Source organism: Triturus cristatus, chromosome 2_2 (assembly GCF_964204655.1).
Source record: "Triturus cristatus chromosome 2_2, aTriCri1.1, whole genome shotgun sequence".
Lineage (NCBI taxonomy): Eukaryota > Metazoa > Chordata > Amphibia > Caudata > Salamandridae > Triturus > Triturus cristatus.
Window position 1 is genome coordinate 1037540897 of NC_140582.1, and position 21394 is coordinate 1037562290.

Consider the following 21394-nt stretch of genomic DNA (forward strand, 5'->3'; position numbering starts at 1 on the left):
AGGGAAAGGTTGCAGAGGAGCCTTATGCTTCCCTCCGCTCTTACCACTTGCCTGGCAAGTCTGACAGGTTCTGCAGTAGGAATCTGAATTCTTATGCATTTGGGGCCAGTAAAAGTGGGTGACAAGCCTGTCATAGGTCTTGTCCATCCCCAAATGTCCTGCTAACGGCACATCATGAGCCAGCCCCAGTAGGAAGGTTCTGAACTTCTGGGGTACCACCAGCACACGGGCTGACCCAGGTTCAGCAGCCTTAGGCTCGGAATACAGGAGGTCACTCTCCCAGTACACGTAGTGTGTTTTGGCCTGAACACCATTGGCCTGGTCTGCAGCCTGTTGCCGCATACCCACGAGAGAAGGGCATTCTTTCTGCTCCCTGCAGAATTCCTCCCTAGAGGGACCTCCTTCTTGCTGCCAATGGGTCAGCTCAGGCAGATCTCCCAGTTCGGCAATCTGTTCCCCGGTAGGCTCCAGAGCATCCCCCTCAGGGTCTACTTCCTCCTGGGCCGTGGGAACTTCGGGGGCCGGTTTCCCGCGCCTCCTGCGCCTTCTCCCTAAGGCCGGTTCCTGGACCTCTCCCTCAGGCTCCAGGACCCTCTCAACACCCCTACTGGCTGCCATGGACCGGGTGGTCACGCACGCCCAGTCGGGTAGACCCACCATCCTCAGATGCGTGGTCTTCTCCACCTTCTCCCAAGGGGAACTCTCCAGGTCGTTCCCTAGCAGACAGTCTACAGGCATGTCAGTTCTCACAGCGACTTGTAGAGTACCAGAGACCTCCCCCCACTCAAAGGGAACTTGAGCCATTGGACAACGACTCTCTACGTTGTCAGCATTGACAACCCTACAGTAGGCATTGGGTACAATCTGCTCTTGAGACACCAGGTGTTGCCTCACCGAGGTCACGCTGGCTCCTGTATCTCTAAGAGCCTCCACCTTCTTTCCATTGATGGTCACCACCTGCCCATATTTCTTAGTGTTAGAGGGCAGGTAGGTTACAGGGACCATCTCACTGTCTCCTAGCGAGACTAGGGTCATCTGCCCGGGACCCCCACCCTCCTGGACTGCTACTTCCTCCCCAAAGTTAACACTAGCTACTTGCCGGGGTGGAGCACCAGTGGGTGCGGTCTTACCAAACAGGCGACACTTCGGATCAGAGGCAATGTGACCCGGGTCACCACACTTATAACAATTGAAGGGCCCCTTTGGAACAGGTCTACCTGTCGGGGCCCCGTTCTGCTGCGGGGGTGGGGGAGGCTGAGAACCCTTCTGCTGGTTCCCTTGGGAATTACTTTGGGGGCCTTTTTGGAACCCCTTCTGTTTACCCTTGTCCCCCCCACTCTTCTGCTGGGGACCCTGCCCACCTTTGGCGGAGTCTCCCACTTGACCCTTGTGGACCCTGGTGCTGAGCCAGCGGTCCGCCTCCTCAGCAAGCTTCCTCGGGTTGGACAGCTTGCTATCGATCAGGTGCTGGCGTAGCTCAGGAAAACATTGACTGGACAAGTGCTCCCATGTAATTAAATCAAGCAGCCCTTGATAATCATTCACTTTGCTACCCTTCACCCAACCATCCAGCGCTCTGCAGAAAAAGGTCACATATTCCACATACGTACTTTCAGGGATCTTCTTGGTCTCCCTGAACCTCTGTCTATATAGCTCAGGAGTTAACCCATACCTGGTCATTAAAGCTTCCTTCATATGGGGGTATGAGGTCTGGACTTCTAAGGGCAAATCTAACAGTGTGTCCCGCCCTTCAGCAAGGAACCTTCCCCACAACCCCGCTCCCCAGTCTTTCTCAGGGACCCGGTGTGAGGACATGGCCACCTCGTAGGCCCTAAACCACTGCCCTATGTCATCCTTTCTAAAATACTCCTTTACTACATCTTTGGGGATGTACACCTTGGACTCTACCTGCGCTGGTGGAGTGCTGCCACCAGAAGGAGCGGTGTCCAAACTTTTCGCCTTCAGCTCCAACTCCTTCAATCTTATGTCATGATCCATTTGGCGTTGTTGTGCCTCCAGGGCCAACTTCTGCTTTTCCATTTCCATTTGTCCGGCCAACTTTGCCATCTCCATTGCATGCGCCCTGTCGGCTGCCCTGTCTGCCAGCTCCTCTGGCGACCGGACTCTGCTGGGCTCCTCAAGGTTGTCGGGTGGAACGATGTCCCCCGCATTCCGTGGGTCTCGTGACTCCTTCCAGGCTCTCAGCGCCTTGGCGTACTGGGTTCTCCTCTTGAATCCAGCATGGGGGACTCGGAATTTTACACTGTAGCCTTTCAATTGCTCCATCGAGTAGCCTTCCAGTCTCTCCCAATCCACCTCATCTATTCCAGAAATCACAGAGAGTGCTCTTCCAGCGGAGTGCGAGCCAGGCATGGTTGCAGTAATGGCAGATGTCTCAACAAATTTAAACCTGTGGCTGCGTTATTTGGTCTGCTCTCACTATCTGGTGATTAATAATTCACTGTATGCAAATTACAAGTGCAAATCCGAAATCCCAACCGCTGCCAACAATGTTAGAGTCGGGGATCTCTGGTTGGCGCAAGGTTGCCCTTGTGTCAAGCAGGAACCCTCTCCTCCACGTCAGGGCGCAGGATAACCCCTCGCGAATGACCCTTGCTCACCCTCTAGGTGCGTGGCGTGAGCAGCCAAGGCGATTCCTCAGGCGTTGTTGGTTAAGCACTTACAATCATACACACAGTAAATACATCAACCCCCCCAGAAACGGACACCAGACTTGGATATATATAAAAATACGATCCTTTATGTAAAAATAAGGTATATATATCTCAACAGACTTATCACAAGACCAATAACGTTTTCGCTAGGCCGCCAGGTTATACAGCAGGCAAATGTTCTGGGTTCGTAGTTTCAAATGGATACTTTGTAGTCTCTTTACTTGTAGTTCCAGTACTCACAGAGATCGGTTCCTGCGAACGGGGAAATAAGGCGTTGCGGGCCCCGAGCCCGATACTGGAACTTCTTTCGTGATGTGGAGAGTCGGCACAGGTCGGTGCGACTCTCAGCTTGGGAAGTGTTCTTGGGTCCTCAATCAGCAGGTGTGGGCACGTAGGCAGGCGCGGCCCGCGACCCTGTAGCACGGCGGTGCAGGAGGGTCTCCACAGCGGGGGCGGCGCGGCCTGAGGTGTCCGGGGATAGCGAAGCGGTGTCACAGGGCACAGTCAGTGCAGCTGGATGACCCGGCGTAGATCACAGTCGTCGGACGGCTTCCGGCAGGAGGGGTGATAGCGCGTTCAGCGCACTCCAATGGCAGGCGGTGACAGGGATGCAGGCGGCCTGGCCCGGGAACAGAGAGCGGCTCGGGACGGAGCGGGGCTCTCACGGGTTGGAGGCAGGCGAGCTTCTGAGTGTCACGGCCCTAGGAGGGGCGATGAGGGGCGCAGTCTCTTTCCAGCGGGATGCACACACGGCTCGAATTGGAGGACGAGCAAAAGCACAGAGAACCCACTGGTCCTGGGGTTCAGTTCAGGGGGCAAGCTCAGATCAAGCCCTTGGAGAATGTTCAAGCACAAAGTAGCAAAGTCTTTTCAGTAAGTCTCTTCCTCTCCTTTCTCAGCAAGGCAGGCAGCAGGCCAGCTCCTCCAGCGTCTCCTTCTCCTTCTAGTCGGGTAGAGGTTCTTTGTGGTAAACAGGATTCTGATTTCTTAGGAGCCAGGCTCCTACTTTTATACCATGATTCTTTTGTTCTTTAGCGCCAGGGGGCCTAGGCCTGGCTCAGTCCAGTTCTGGAGCACTTTGTTATGGTGACTCTGCTCTTTCCTTTCAGCAGCAGGGCAGAGACATCAGCCGCCCCACAGGGGGTGGCGCCGGCTTTGTGGTGGCAGAGCACAGGTCTATTCAAGAGTCAAGGTGTACTCCTCCCACCCATCCAGGTGTAATCTCTCTACCCACCACCTGGCAGCCAACCTGTCTCTGGGGATCCCCCCACCCTGCTCCTTACTGTTGCCAGGCAGAACACATACACACAGCAGAGGCGGACTGAGATGGTCAGGTCAGTAAATACTAACTTTCTAAAAGTAGTATTTACAAACCCAGGATACTAAAATAAACTTGACTACAAGAAGTATTTTATTATTCTGAGTTCAGGCATACCAAACTTGACACTTCTACCATGCTCTCTGAGTCCACTGGGGTCACAGCGTTGGCGTGATCCCGGCAGCCCATTCTGGCCTATGGAGAGCAGGTAGCCTTCAATAGTGAAAAACGGAAATGGCTGTAATTCACTACTAGGACATGCCACACACATCAGGGCATGTCCTACCTTATGCCTACAATGCACCCTGCCCTTGGGCCTACCAGAGGGGTGGCTAATATGTAGGTAAGGGAAGGTTTAGGGACTGGCAAGTGGGGGCACTTGCGCAGTCAGCGCGACGGTCCCGGACCGCGCACAGGGTCTGCGGTGGCAGGCCCTAGACACACTTTACAAGGCCGCTTCCGTGGGTGGCGCAACCAGCGCTGCAAGCCCACCAGCAGCATTGGCATTCACGAGCCCTGGCACCCCTGGTGCACTTTACTGGGGACTGACAGTGAATCCAATAAACCAATCGTGGACATCAATTACAGGTACACTTTACCTAGGGAGCACTTGCACTGCGGCACGGATTAGCCGTGGCGCAGTGCCCTGAGCGGACAACACCAGCAAAACAGTCGAGGCACACCATCAAAAAGTGGAAGGGAAACTCACGCCAAGGTGCCAGGTCTAACAGTTGTCAAGTAAATAACTCGGCCTTTCGGGAGCTGACTAGCAACGGATATCTGGCCAACATGGCGGCCATATTCACAAATTCCAACTGTAGTAAACGGCATAGACGTAGGGAAAGCATAAACAAACGCTCTACTTGCGACCATCTTAGTTGAGGCTGAATATTCGAGGACTTCAACTTAGGTTTGCCATCAAGTTCAGATACTCATTAAAATGAGAAAGAGTGTAGTGAGGGGGTGGGGCCAGGGGCAAGACATGATGATACTTAACGACTTCTATATTAGTTGCAGCACACACCAAAACACATGATAAATGTGTTTATATAAACAAAGCAGGTTAACTCATTTCACAAAATGAAAGAGAAATGCCATAATATGTTAACATTTCCTTTTTTTCCAATAGTTGCACCTTCATAATGCCATATCCCCTCCCAATCAACCCCAGCCAGATCGCCCTCACATCCAAACATGTTTTATTTAATCGCTCTACATAGTGCATCTTTTCGTTCCCCCCCCCCCCACCTCAGGAACCTGCAAGCACTTTTCATTTTATAAAATAGCAGATGGACTACAATTTTACCTCACCTGAGTACACAGAATGCCAGTGCTCCTCAGCAGAGAATTACAGAAGACACAGTAAGAACATAAATAGAATGCAATGTTTAAAGTCAGCAGCATGTCTGTGTGTGGCTCTGTGTAACTGTGGGTGGCTCTATGTGTGTGTGTGTGTGTGTGTGCCTCTGTGTGGGTGGATTTGTGTGTGGGTGCAAATGCAATAGGTCTCGCATTTGAGAGAGATTAAGCTATTGACATTGTAAATAACAATGCAGTTTCTTTAAATTTTTTAAAAACAAAAACATAAACAAAAATAATGTCATGAGCAATGCCAATAGCTCTAACTTTAACAATGCCAAGACCATTGCATTGTAAATGCTTGTTTTTTAATGCAGCCCGTTTTCCTTAGAGGAAAACAGGATGCATTCAAAAATCAAGGGCAGGCAGTGGTCTCTGGGACCACTTTCTGCTCTTAAGAAATATTTTCCAACATACTCACAAAGGGGATGGGGTCCTCTGGGGACCCCTTCCCCTTTGCGAGTGGTTTACCACCTACTTGAAGTAGGTGGTAAACTGCGAGTGTTTTGCAGTCGCAAAACACTAGTTCATAGCGGGCCAGATGTACGACCATTTGATTTTGCATCTCGCAATTTGCGACAAATTGCGAGTCGCAAAATCAAATGTACACCATGTCTGGGACTGCTTTTAGATAAAGCAGTATTTTTTTTTTTTTAAATTCAGCCCGTTTTCCTTAAAGGAAACCGGGATGCATTTTTTAAGAAAATGAAATGTTTTTGTTTCATTTTTTAAGGGCAGGCAGTGGTCCCTGGGACCACTTTCTGCTCTTAAGAAATATTTTCCAACATACTCACAAAGGGGATGGGGTCCTCTGGGGACCCCTTCTCCTTTGCGAGTGGTTTACCACCTACTTGAAGTAGGTGGTAAACTGCGAGTGTTTTGCAGTCGCAAAACACTAGTACATAGCGGGCCAGATGTACGACCATTTCATTTTGCACCTCTCAATTTGCGAAAAATTGCGAGTCGCAAAATCAAATGTACACCATGTCTGGGACTGCTTTTAGATAAAGCAGTATTTTTCTTTTTTTTAATTCAGCCCGTTTTCCTTAAAGGAAAACGGGATGCATTTAAAAAAAAAAAAAGAAACGTTTTTGTTTCATTTTTTAAGGGCAGGCAGTGGTCCCTGGGACCACTGCCTGCCCTTAAAAAACTTATTTCACATGCAGTTGCAAACCGGTTTGCGCATGCAAAAATGGGTCGTACATCTGGCCCAGCATGTTGACTCGCTATTAGGAAGGGACTCCCCTTCCTAATAACGAGAGTCACACATGCTATTTTGCGAGTCAGTTACTCGCAAAATAGCATTTGTACATGCTATTACCCTTTTTTGCGGCCACAAAAAAGGGTCGTACATCTGGCCCCTAGTTCCTAATTTCGCCAAAGAATTATTTAGGACCACTGAGGAACTACAGTTCACCTGGGTCACTCAAACGATTATTAGCTCTTCGACCCAATTATGTGAAGGTCTTGCTAGCTTACTCTCATTTCCGAAGAGCTGGTTTTAATAAATGTTGTAAAAAAATACCGACTTTCAAGGTCTCCCTCGGATACGGTCCTTCCTAAACGATTACGCTGTTCTAGAACATTGCTAATAAATACATTTCAATTTATGTTCGATAACATTTTCAGTTGGCTGCTTTCCAGTACAATGGAAGACAGCTATTCTCAAATGTGAACAATTTTGGACCTGTTTCTCTTCTCCCAGAATGGGCTAAGCTACTGGAGAAACGACTTTTTTTTACCAACTTTAGAAATTCTTGGGGGAGAATGGAATTTTGACTCATTGCAAGCTGGTTTCTACCAGGGTAGAAGCACAGAGCCTGTGGCAGTTTCAGTACTGGATGGCTTACATAGACCTGTAGATGAGGATCGTGTCGAGGCTCTGATCCTTTTCGACCGTTCAGCAGCCTTCAACAACATCATCCGTACTATTCTAGCCTTTAGCCTTTCCAATATAGGTATTCAAGACCTTGGCTGTTTGGTGGCCTTTGCGACTGACCGTTATCAGTTGATATCTCTGTCTCCTTCTTTTAGGTGAAAACTCGTAGGTCTCAGTTGTGATGTCTGACACTGGTCGATTCTATCACCCTTCTTGTTTAACGTTTATATCCATACACTGGCCTCCCTCCTTCATCAGATGGCTATCAGATTTTACATGTACGCTGCCGACACCTAAGTGGTCTTTGGATTGTCTCGTATCAGGCAGAGCTTGTCCAGCATGTCTGGAAGATTATCCTTAACCTGATGGTGGCTATCAGCAACCTTCTTAAACTGAACCATACCAAACCCTATCCACTTTTAATGTCACTGGATCCCAGTATCTTAGAAGAACTTAGGCTGCTTCAGGTTATGAGTCCATTATCTACATTGGTGTCACCTGAGTGTAACCTGATCATCTATTATAATTCCAACCTGGCCTTCAGTGGCGGCCGGCACGGTTTGCAGTTGGGGGGCAGGAGAGGGGACACGGGAGAAGCGGGTGCCTCTGCATCTGCATGTTGTGTGTTTCTGAGTACATGCACTATAAAACCCCTAAACCTATTGGCTTTGCCATTGCCTGGCTTCACTTTTAGCCATTCAATGGCCATTCATAATCGCTTCGTCAGTGATACTGGGGGTGTTCTTCACTTTATCTCTTCCTATTTTTTGATCCAATTGTATTTGTCTATCTCTATCTCTGCGTTTGTAAGTCTCTATGTACCTATCGCCTCTTTTTTTAGTGGTATTTTGTCTTGGATCTCCGTGGCGTTCTCCAGTTAGTTCAGTGCACTGACAAGACAATTGAAATTCAGCGCTGAAGGTGCATTCTCAATTATTGAATGCGCCTGCATGCTTTCATTTGGCAAGGGACAGTACTTCGAGGCCCCACTCTTGGCACAATGCGCTGAATTAAAGACAATGCACAGTGGGCTTGAGTGATCGGATCATCTTGAAAGTCTGTGCCCCGCCTACATAAATGTAATATATAGAGCAGGGCTTTCCAAAGTTGGTCCTGGAGGGCAAGATCCATGCCATATTTTTATGAGAGCTACATTTATCTAAATGGGGATATGCTGATAATCTGGCATGGATCCGTCCCTCCAGGACCCACTTTTTAGAACCCTGACATGGAGGCTCCAGCATTTGGTTGCTGCATAGGCTTTGCTCACCTGCAGTATGAGTGGGACCCCAGGCCTTTCTCTGTAGCATCTTCAACCACATCAGAGTGGATCTCCTTGTAAAGCAGATCTGAATTCCACGGTATGCACTCTCTGCCGGACCGAGTCGTCCTCGCAACCCCTCGGTATATTTCAGCGCCGTTGCGATGATAGCATTTTTGGTTGGGATCTACACGACAGAGAGAGAACTGATGAGTGAAAGTGACTTTGAATACGTACAGTAGAAGGTAACTCATAGAAAACGTAATTTGTTTGTTAAAGCTGTTGCAATTCTTTACATTAACCATTATTTATCATGTTCTTCTACAGTCTTTTCTCATCTTAAATTTGATTAAAAAAGAGAGCCCGCTGATTGGGATGCAGAACATTTTACAGGACTAGTAGTAGCAAAGCTGCAGGCTTTTTATTGGGCATAGTGGTACAAACAAAACATGCATTGTGGGTGGGTGCAGCGGGAGACCTATGGAATTCGGGTGTGGGATGCATCACATGTTGTACCTCCATTCAAAAAGTGTATCGTGCCTCTTTGCCTATTGGGTGAGCATAGGGCACTGGGTTGCCCCTGCTTGCAGATAAATGTCCTGGTTGCATACCAGTATCCTTCATTAGTCTGTCAGTGTCATTTATTCAAGAGGGGTTTCCAGCCTCAAGACAGGAAAGCCCAGAAGAATGATGCAATGTACTCCCCATTTACCGCACTGCATGATATTACAGTCAACACATCCAAGCCAACCCGAAGGTTGACCTTCAAGGGAGGCCAGCCAGGGAAATAATGGCTTTGACAATGACAACTGGGACTAAGGTATCAGGTCATCATCTGTAGGTTATTCTCAGAAGAGGAGTGCTTCTGCCCTCTTCAAGCACCTGCACGAGCACGCCCGTAGCTTGCTGCGAACCATCGGGAACCTCAACAGCGGGATCGCTGCATGCCTTAACATTCCTGCTCCCCTCAAGTGCAACCAAAAGGCTAGAGCCGGGCCACAGCCAGCTGATACACAGAGGAACTTAGTCTGACGAAACGCTACTGCAAGCATCTGGAGCACAAATGGAGAGTAAGTCAAAACTGCAGATAAAGCCATCTTTAAATCAGCCCCAAGACGCTGCCACGAGCAGATACAGCACACCAAGCATGCAACTCTTGCAGACCGCATCAACACCAGAACTAACAGCGCAAGGAAATCTTCACCATTGTTAGACCTCCCCCCCCCCCCCCCCCTTAGTGTCGTCTTCTCCAAACATTTTGCTTTCTCCCCTCCTGATTTGCTGAATTTGTTTTTGTTGACTTTAGGACTCTGCACACTTTACCACAGCTAACCAATGCTAAAATGCTTGTGCTCACTCCCTAAAACAGGTAAAAGAATTGGCTTACAGCTGATTGGCATATTTCATTTACTTATAAGTCCCTAGTACAATGTAAAGTGGTATACCACATACCAAGGGCCAGTAAATGAAATGCAATAAGTGGGCCTGCAGCACGTATTGGACCACCCGCTTAAGCAGCTCACTAAACCATTTCTCAAGCCTGACATTGCAGCCCGTATGCTGTTTTAAACTGCGAATTCGACTTGGCAATAGAAACCTTGGCCAAGCCTAAAACTCCCTTTTTAATACATATAAGTCACCCCTAGACTCTTTTCTTGAATAAACAAAGACCGGACGTATAACAGCACCAGATTTTGGAGAATAAGACCCAATTGATGAAGGGCAAAATCTGGAACAATTATTTGAAAGTTCCCTTGCTATTAGCATATTAAGAAACCAATACCATTTTAGGACACAGAGTAAACCATTTGCCTTCAATTATGGGCCATTTTTAAAGATCGAACTTCCATATGAGCTATTCCGGGAGCATCTGTGGTAGTGTCATTCAGTGCATTATAGAGGAAACATCTGCTGTTATGATTGTGTAAGTTGCGATCTGTAGCTTGCAAGATTGATCATCCGTACGAGACATTTTTAGGGATGGCTACGATATTGTGAGCCAGTGGAAATATCTGTTTGTATTCTCACAATCAGCTAAATAATATCTGGAAGGTATATCATATTGATTGTCCTTACATATGCAACTTGGGAGTTAATATTACTGTCTTGAGAAATATGGTTTAACCAGGATGATACCATCGAAACGGGTCAATGCTTTGACACCTAATCTGTGTTGCGTGTTGGCACAATAGATATCAAATAAGTCTCATCGAGTTCCAGCCTTAGTGCTACTTTAACACGGATATGGTTTATTAATGACAAAGTATATTGTCTTTTAATACTCTCCTTTTTCTATTTGTTTCATTTCCCTCTGCAAGATTGAGTCTTACGTGTATACAATTGTTGCAGGATACTGGTAATACTGTGTATAGATATGAAATATATGATTCCCTGTGACATTTGATTTTCTTTTATTATGAACTGTTTTTATTGTTTTTAATAAACCGATTTGTACAAATTCTATTACCACATTTGCGTGCTGGCACACTATTTTGAGCAGAGAATGATATTTCTCCATTTTGTGTTATTTTTGTAGAGAGCGATACAAGTAATCTGGATGAATGTGAATAGTGAACAATATATAGTCCACCAGAGGATACATTGTCATTTATTGATGTAACCCCTAAAGTAAGGCCTAAACAGTACATAGAGTGCATTGTATTTAAATTGTGGGGAAAAACTCCTTAATTCATTTTTTACAACAGTGAGGTCTACCTCTCCCATAGAATAACATTGGGTTACTTTATTACATTAAATAAGTTAAAACATTTGTTTGGAAACAGGTAGAAAAGTCATGTTTGTTGTCTAAGGAATTGTAATTAAAATTCCTTATAATGATGAAGTTGGATTTTCAGTCACAATTATAAAATTGCCAGTTTTAGAAAGTTGGCATTTTCCTGTCCTTACCATTTGGTGCCTACAGCCTGTATTCTAGGTCACATGTGGAGCAGTGCAAAATTGGCTCCATCCATGTGATTAATGATTAGGCCACATATGTGTATACTAACTACTAAGGCCTTATGTACTAACGAGATTTAATGTAACCTAGGAAAGAAAGGTGCACTTAAAGCTATATATCAAGTGCACTTGCCATGTAATCTCGACATTTATAAACATGTGTTCATTAATGCTTTATTTTCAGTAACGAATTGCAGTTTAAGATATTTGCTTTATATAATGGAACGTGTATTCATATGAATTGCATTTACTCTGATAACATGACTGTTCATACATTAGCGTTTACTGGGTCACATCCTGTATTTGAGTCTTTAATTTGCTAATTTGACCAAATGCCTTAAGCATTTGGGTTTCACAATGTCTAATCTTCAGTGTGAATGTTTTTCTCGGATGGAGTGTTTTTATTTCCTCTCCGGGTGCCTGGTTCGATGACTTAATGAATGGGGAAAGGCTCTTTGTGTGAAACAGGTAAGGAAGCATGAAGGGAGTCAAGGACAATAGAATTCATGGTCTGAAGGGAGGACTACTGTCTGTGTGGAATTGAGAGACAAATCCAAGGGCGTCTTCAAATATATGGATCAAAGAAGAAGAGTTAGTAGTCTGTCTTTCGAAATGTACATCACAAGAAAGGAGAATTACCAGTGTGTTTGCCAAAGAAAGTACTGTTTGATGTTGGTCACTAATTGAACCTTTAACATTGATTTAGGAGTGTCTCTGAGGGTATAACTGGGCAATGTTCTGTGGCTTTGTAGTGCATATGCAGAGATTTCCTTTAGGCTAAGAGAGGTTTAGACCTCTGTGCTCTATGCTTTATTCTCGTTGGTGGCTTCAGGCTATGCAATACTTTACTCTAGAAAACTTCTACTGAAGTTTTCCTACGCTGACACCTTTCTTACTTTATGGATCTAATTGGGATTTAGCTTAGCATTCTTTAGCGTAGTTTAACTTAGGGATTAGAAACCCTCATGTATCATAGACAGAAAGATCGGAACTTTCAATCTTCTCATTATGATGTATTTCTTATAATATGCACAGTTGCTACTGAGGTTCTCATTTGTAATTTGCTTTTGAGAATCAACTTTATTCATAGAGTTGGAAGTTCTTTGATAATTTTGAATTGTTATGCAATGTTTCTGAGACTTATTTATATTACTCTGGCTTTGAATTTGTAATAAATCCATACTTAACGAGAATTCTTGACTCTGAGCTTTACTGTGTGACCAAAAGGGTTACACTGTAATTTTTATCTTGGATTGAAGAGCTAACTCCTTTATTCCTCAAGCTTTCTAAAAAGATCCGTTAGAAGGGGTAAGGAAAAGGGCCCATACCCTTCCACGCTAGTGCATGACTGAGTTAGTTGGCAGTTATCCTTTGTGTGTGACTCCCAGACAGTAACAATAAGGGGTATTAGGTGTCGGCAGGATGGGCCATCCTAATAGGATAGAAGGGGCGGAGCTGGCCACAGCACCACTTTCTTTTCAAAAGGAGCTGCTTCACCACACACACATAACTTCACACTAGCCTTTTGTGACCCCAGAACTAGTGGAGAAGAGAAGTAGTCCTGAATGATTCAGAACTTCTTGACTGCGAATGGCCCGTTTTCACAGAGACCTTGTCAACCACGATGACCGCCAATGCAAAGCTTCAGTAGACCCCGACTTTTCACACTACAGTGATAGCGAACCACGACTAGCAACGCCAAGTCTGCACTTCGTGCAACAGCATCGACAGCCAGCGGTGACCGCAAATGCGAAACTCAAGCAACAACCTTCGACGATGCCCAACGGGATCTTGTATCCGACCTGTGCTGTATCACTGTTGGCCTGAATTGTGTCTTTCCCCCATTCTAGCATGACCAGATAATCGTGAATGGCGCTTTGTGCTTTTTGGTGCTTACCTAAACCTTTGAAACTGCATATCTACGGTTCTACAGATTGGATTTTTGTCATTTTAATCTCATTGTATTTATTAAAATGTACTGTATAGTTCTAAATTGGTGTGGAATTTTTCTTGCGTTGTGTCTTCTCTTTATTGCTGTTGTGGGCTGCATAAATACTTTACACATTGCATAAAGTTAAGCCTGACTGATTTTGTGCCAAGCTACCAGAGGGTTAAGCACAAATAATGTGGTTGTTGCTTGAGTAGGGCTTCATCCCTCTCAATCAATAACCCATTTTCGCACAGCCACCATCAAAGATTTCACCGCGCCTCTTGCCACCTCCAGCAATATCACCCTCTCACTAGACTATTGAAAGACGCTCTTGAATTTCTTTTGAAACAACAAATCACCTCCATATATGGTAACTTCACCCCTCAACCGGATCCTGTCACTGTCGCAACTCAACTTTCCATCACGGCTGATAAATAAACCCTGACCTCATGGCCTGTTGTCACCACCATGGAAATTGTTGCTAACTTGAAGACAATCTGCTTGTGGGCTCCATCTAATCCCTGCCCCCACCACGCTTTCACCAAAGCACTCCTACCGATTAGCGCAGCACTAACACCCATCCTCAATGCCTTCATCTAGTCAGCCACATTCTCAGACACCTGGAAACATGCCACCATCATGCCCCTGCTCAAGAAACCATCCGCTCACCCACTCATGCTTTCCAACAATGAACCCATGTCCCTCCTCCCATATCCGATAAAGGTCTTAGAGAAGCTAATTAACCAACTCCTCACCAACCACCACATCCTCGACTCTATGCAGTCTGGATTCAGACCCAACCCCAGTACATAAACAGCACTCATTGTCGCCCAAAATGACATCCACATGGTCCTTGACGGAGAAGACATGACAGCCCTCATTCTTTTGAACCTCTCTACAGCGTTTAACATGGTCTCACACCCCAACCACAAACATCAAGTTGCCTGACCCTAAATCCGCTCTCGAAGAGAAACACCAGCTGAGTCAAGAACTCAATATCTACATACCCAAAAGGTTTAAAGGAGCTGCCTGCAAGGCACGCAGGACTATGGGCACATTCCAGAGAGGGGCTAGAGGTTGCATCATAGAATAGGTAAAAGAAAAAACTCTTCAAAAGACTAGATGCCAGCAAGTCACCATTCCCCAAACTATTCCAAACCTTACAGTATGCTTTAATATGTGCCAGCTGGGCCCCTAAAATGGACGCAGAGACATTTAACCCAACCCCCTTCCAAAGAATTTGCAACACAGACATACCTAATTCATCACAAAAGACAGACAACAGGGAGTGGGCTGCAACCCAGTGCCAAGACTATAATTTCAAAGAAGAAGGCAACAAGACTTCTGAATAACCTTAGCTAGAGATCATGGACCAGAAAGCAGAAGCTGAACCTGGGAAGTTTGGAATTCTCGAGAGATGCAAAAACCTTGAGACAGGGTCAAACGTCTGACTAGGCAAAGTGATCAAGGCACAGAAATGACCTTCAACTCTTGAGGAAGGGTATCAAATGTATTGGGCTAAGTGACCCTCAACACCTGCAGGACCCAGGTGTCTGAAATGGACAGCTCTCAAGCATTCACAAAGTCCTGAATGAAGATATGCGCCAACTGGCCTTTTAGAGACCAGCCAGCATAGTCAGACCTCTGTATCTTACCTAGAGGGAAGGGCTTACCCTCCTTTGCAAAATGGCCTCACCCACAATGCCTCCAAGCTGGACACATAGAAGGAAACCTCTGATAAACAGACTGTGACAATGTGCCAGTCTAATGAAAAAGGGCAAGAGGAATGCAGCTCAGTTTGATGAATTAAGGAAGAAGAATACCTACATTCCTTAAACAGACAATGCAATTTATCTTCCAGCTGATTCAGAACAAAAGGTGACTTTGAAGTCATAGAATTCTGGGAAGCAGTGTATGCCAGTCCTTCGATAGCAAATTATAGCAGGCTACTCCTAGAGCACCCCCAGCCAAAGTCGCAATATTAACCACACCAAAGGAAATGTCAGCCAGAAACTCTGCTTCACTCTGTGTGGATCCTAACAGAGCAGAACACTCCCAGTCCTCCTCCACGAATGAGAAGTATAGGCAACATAGGTACCTGTCCGAAGTACCAAATGAGACTAGTAGTTGAAAAATTCTAAGAAAAATTAACTTTTCCCTCAGCAGAATCTTTCAGGACGTCATACTCAACCATGGAATGAAAGCCGCACCAAATTGTCAACCAGCGGGTCCACAGATACTGATGCTGGAAAGGGACTCCATGTATTTGATAAGGTACACTTGAGTCATTAACCTAGGTAGTTTCATGTGATCAGAGTCCTTTCATTCTCCCAAAACAACATCATGCAAATGCTTGTAGCAGGGGGCAACCTCAGCTGGGGAGAATGCTGGCACTGGCATTGTACAATATCAGAGGAACATCCAGTAATTCTGCCGCCAGACACTCCATCTTCTCAATGATTCTAGCTAGGAACCCAAAAACATTTTCTTATCATCCTCACCACAATCCTCAGAGTCTGATGAAACAAGGAGGGCTATCACTGCTGCAGCCACTCTATGGTAGAGTTTTGAATCTATAGTTCTCCTTGTCCGGGCCCACAGCCTGCCTGTATTGTTTGTGGAAGGGAACAGAAACATGCTGCTGGAAAAGAGAGACTCCTTTTTTTTTAAAGCTTTATTTAGATTTGCAAAATCAAACGATACACAAATGTTAGCTGTGCAATCATCGATGACAAAGTATAGAGGTACATCAAAACATTTCCAGCTCCCTTGCAATATATGTAAGTTATGAGTGGCATCAAACATCAGAACCCCCTTGCTCATTCCCCCATCCGTACTTGTCCAACCTGAAACAGAGGAGATTGACAGCGCCCATTCATGCCCATGGTCCCCAGCCACCCCCTCCCTCTACGCACAGTCCACCACCCATGTGCATACCATGCCAACCACCCTCCCACAACAAACGCCCCATGGGACACACCATTCCATTCCGACCCCGACTTCCCCAGCCTCCCAGCGCCCATGTCATCTCGCCTACCCTACTCCCGTTGGAACTATGCCGGAATGTGTGGGCGACGAGGGGGAGCCGGGGAGGCCCGCAATGTACGATTTGTAAGGGCCCCAGATATCCTTAGGACGCGCCGTCGCGGGAAGGAGACCGGAACAGAGTTCGCTATTCGCGCTGCAAAACGCCATAGCAGTGAGCCACGATTGGACCATAGGGGCCCGTCTATCCCCCCAGCGCCTGGCGATTTCTCGTTTAGCAAGAAGTAGACCCATAGCGGCCAACCTGCGAACGTTTTTAGGGAAATTTGCTGTGTAGCCCAACAACGCCACCTCCGGAGTGGGAACAAGTGTAAGCTCTAACATGTCTTCCAAGACCTTGTAGACTTGTGTCCAGAATGTTTGCAGCCTCGGACAGGTCCAGGACAAGTGTGCGAAGTCTGCATGTGGTGCTGCGCACTTCCAACAGAGGTGAGGTCGTGCAGGGTCAGTGGAATGGAGTCTGTCTGGGGTCACGTACCAACGGCGGAGGAATTTATAGTGAAGGAGTTTGTGACGACTGTTCAAAGATACCGTAGCAGTAACCTTACAGCAGGCCGTCCATTGCTCATCTGTGATAGGCCTACCCAGGTCCGTCTCCCATTCCACCCGCGCCCGGTCCTCCGCACAAGGGAGCAAAGCCGCACACGCCTTGTACAGCCTCGAGACTATATGGGCCCCCGTCTCTCTGTCAATAATAATGGTAAGGGGTTCAAAGGAAGCAGGCTCAAGGGGGAAAACCCTCAATTGCCGCCCTGGCCGCGCAATAGAGTCCGCGCAGAACGAATCTGTCCATGAATGTAGCCTCGCTAAAGCGCGCCACTTCCGACGCCGAGAATATGTGCCCTTCCGGGTATAAATCTCCCATCCTGGTGAGGTTAAATTTACTCAACGTTCGCTGCACAATCGCCTCGTCCGCGCCCGGCAGTAGTCCCGGGTTGCGAATAGGAAGCGAAGAGGAATATAGGCGAGGGTGAGCTAAATAGCTCAAAAGTTTCTTCCAGGCCCAGCTAGTGGTGGACACTGTTTGGATATCTACTGGGTTTCTGGGGATACCCTTGGGCAAAACGGCAGCCAACTGACCTGGGAGCACAAAGTCTGCCTCAGGGCGCAAAAACGGGATTCGAGCGTCCGGATGGTACCAGGCATACGCATGTGCACACTGCGCGACCAGATAGTATAGGTACAGATCCGGTACGCCGAGGCCTCCCCTATCCTGCGGGAGTGTGAGAGTCTTCCAACGAATCCGGGGGTGTTTCCCGCCCCAGACCAGTCGGATCAGGAGGGACATCAAGGTGGAGAAGAAAGACCGAGTGAGGGGAACAGGGATATTGTTAAAAAGATACAAAAATTTGGGGAGCACAATCATTTTTATGATGGCTATTCTGGCCGACATGGAGAGCGGGAGGCGCAGCCAACCCTCCACCTGAGTCTCCAACCGCGCCACCGCGCGTCCATAGTTGAGGCGGATGATTTCGTCTGTGCTCAAATGGATCTGAATGCCTAAGTAGCGTACTGAGTCCGAGCACCACTCCAATGGGAACTCACACTGCCACGGGGAGGTGCCGCTAGTCAATGGGAATATAATAGATTTGTGCCAGTTTATGCCCAGTCCCGAGTGGCTACCAAAGCGCAGGATCTCACGAATCAGGGGGGCAAGATTGACCTGTGGTTCCCTTACATACAGGATAGTGTCGTCTGCGTAAAGGGAGGCCAGCAACGGGCCCGTCCTAAACTGGAGACCCCTGTGGAGGTGCCGCTCCTGGAAATGCCGTATCAGGGGGTCCATGGCTAAAATGAACAAGAGCGGGGAAAGCGGACAGCCCTGGCGTGTGCCACGCGTTAGGGAGAAAGGGCGGGATAACGTACCGTTGATACGTAGACGTGCCGTGGGGCGGCTATAGAGGAGACGAACCGTGGCCAGAAAATTCCCCGGCATGCCCATGCGTTCCATAACAGCAAGAAAGAATGGCCATTCTAAGGAATCAAACGCCTTCTCGGTGTCAAGTAGAATCGCCGCCGCAGGTGTGGCTGGGTTGATTCTGTGCAAAACCGTGAATAACGTCCGCAAATTCAGCGACGTCGAGCGACGGGGGACAAAGCCCGACTGCATTGGCGAGATAATGAACTCCATCAGTTGAGAGAGTCTGTTGGCCACTATTTTGGCTAAAATCTTATAGTCGGTGTTTAAGAGGGAAAGGGGCCTATACGACCCACGCAGCAATGGGTCCTTGTTTGGCTTCGGGAGCAGGACCACGACCGCCTCTCGTAGAGTAGCCGGGAGCGAACCACGCTCCAACGCCTCCGCATAGACCTCTATGAGCCTAGGCGCCAACAGATCAGAGAAGGCCTTGTAAAAATCTCCGGAGAAGCCGTCAAGACCCGGAGCAGAAGAGCTCCGGAGCACTTTAATCGCTCCCCGTACCTCCGTCACTGTTATGGGCTCCGCCATAAATTCCTGCATGCCCCTATCCAGAAACACAAGCGCGATCTCAGACAGGTAGGCGTCCCGGGCGGCAGAGGATTCACCCAATTTGGAGGTATACAACTCAGTATAATAGGCCAGGAATTCATCCCGAATCTCAGCGGGCTGTGCGCGGAGCGTACCATCTACTCCCCGCACCTCGGTTATCAGGGACTTACTATACGGCGGTCTCAAGACCTGTGCGAGCGTGCGCCCCGGCCGATCCCCCTCCCCACACCGCCGAGCCACATGATATTTCCCCAGATACAGGATCTCCTTATCCGCAGCCTCCCGAAAGTCTGACAGGAGGCTCAAGCGCTGAGCGAATATCTCGTCGGAGGGCGACCGTCGCGCCTCTACATCAACCGCATCCAGCTGCGCCTCCAAGCGCGTGATTGTCGAGCGTAGTGCCCTCAGGACCCCAGCCTGTTTAGCAATGCAAACCCCTCTGATATAGGCCTTGAACCCCTCTCACAGGACAGCCCATGAGTCCACTGAGCCAGTGTTTAGCGCAAAATAGTCTTCTATGGCCTCAGTCACCTCATGGACAAAGAGATCATCCAGAAGCGCCTTGCCGGGAAAACGCCACTGCCGCTCAAACCCCTCCGGGCGAGGGACGTCCAAGCCCAGTACCACCGGCGAATGGTCAGAATAGGTTCTAGGGAGGGTTCCTGATGTGTGATACCAGAGGGACAGGGCCAGTAGTCAATCCTGGTCCAGGTGTTGTGTTGCCCAGAGAAGTGTGTGTAGGCCGTGGTGCCTGGGTTGCGCCTGCGCCATACGTCAGTGAGGGCGAAACGAGTGCAAAGGTCCAAGAGCGCGCGTCTAGCCCTAGGCTTGGAGTCAGCGGCCCCTGAGGTGCTATCGAGCCCCACATTCAGCAGCAAGTTGAGGTCGCCGCTGAGCAGGATGGCAGCGGGTGCAAGGGAGGCCAACTGGGCAGCAAGCGCGTGGAAAAAATCTGGGGAATCCGTGTTAGGAGCATATACACATACCAGAGCGACCACATGTCCCATCAACACTCCTTTCACAATGCAATAGCGCCCGTCCCTGTCCCCAAGGAATGCCTGGCAGTGGAACGGGATTCTTTTATGAACTAAGATCGCTGTGCCTCTAGCATAGTTGCTGAAGTTAGAAAAATAGCGATGGGCGCCCCAGGAAGCTGCAAAACCGGTATTCCCCGATGCGTGTAAGTGTGTCTCTTGAAGAAAGGCAATGTCAACCCTGTGTCGATTTAAGTAATGTAGTATTTGTTTGCGTTTACGCTGATTATTAAGGCCACGGACATTCCAAGACATTAGGGAGAGATGGGCGGGAGTTACATTTAGACCTATCTGAGCCATCGATGCCAAACTGTACATAAGAAGAGCAGGAGCGAAGCAACATCTCTGTGTACCAAAGAGAACAATTCGCACAAAGCCATATCATGAAAATCAAACTTAAACATCCCCCCCCCCCTCCCCCCACCCAGCCAAACCACGCAAACGTGAGGCAATCCCCAACCTGGAAGCAAGAAACAGAGCTCTAAATAATAATACCCAATGTACATCACAAAAAAAAGGCAGAGCTTCATAACCCAGAAGTATACCCAACGGTTTCAACCAAAGGGGGGTGACGACGATCCGCATACAACCCAGCGCTGCATGGCAAAAAATATATATCAAGTGTACAAAATAGTCCTCCAATAACAAGAGTCAACATTAGCAAAGTTAGAGCCTGGGCGCCATCTCAACCGACACCGGAGGTCGCAAACAGATCCTGGCTGTGCGCGGAGCCACCGCGAGGGGAGGAACGTCCATCCTCGTCATCCCTCGGCGGGCTCCGACGCGGCTTGTAGTTGCGACAGAATTCCTGCACCGCCGTGGGGGTATCAAAGAGCCTAGTGCGGCCCTCGACGTCGACCCGTAGCCGAGCCGGGTAGAGCATTCCATACTTGGGGCCCAGATTTCGCAGCGCAGCCTTTACACCCGCATATTTCCGCCTGGCCTCTTGGACAGTGGCCGTGAAATCGGGGTAGAAGGAAAGTCTCGAGCCTTGCCAAGTGATCTCACCCTTGTCTCTGGCTAGGCGCAGGGCAGTGTCACGGTCCCGAAAGTTCATGATCCGGGCAATAAGCGGGCGCGGTGGTAACCCCGGGTTAGGCCGCGGTCCCAAGGAGCGATGAGCCCTCTCAATTACAAAGCCCGGGGTGAAAGCCTCTCGCCCAAAAATGTCAGTAAGCAACTGTTCCACAAAGACGTCAAGTCTGCCCGTGGCCGTGGATTCCGGAACCCCGGTTATCCGCACATTGTTGCGCCGACTGCGCGATTCTAAATCTTCGTTCTTGATGGCCACTTCTTTCAAGATACGCTCAAGCCTGTCCACCCGCTTAGACTCCTGCACAGCTCTGTCCTCTAGGGTAGAGACCCGGGCCTCCGCCTCTCCCAGACGCTGGTCATGAGCCTGGATCTTAGCCCCCATGTTCTCCAACGTCTTGTCCAAGGCATCGAAGCGGCCATCTAAGGCCCT

The 21394-nt window shown here is 48.2% G+C and overlaps 1 protein-coding gene across 2 annotated transcripts in view; it reads right to left on the reverse strand.

The window, feature by feature from the left end:
- HGFAC (HGF activator) overlaps nucleotides 1–21394 on the reverse strand; it is an 882006-nt gene that overhangs the window by 341981 nt on the left and 518631 nt on the right. For both annotated transcript variants that reach the window (XM_085642492.1, XM_085642493.1), the window contains one exon: nucleotides 8502–8679. In XM_085642492.1, coding sequence (XP_085498618.1) covers nucleotides 8502–8679 — 178 coding nt within the window. The remainder of the gene's footprint in view (nucleotides 1–8501; nucleotides 8680–21394) is intronic.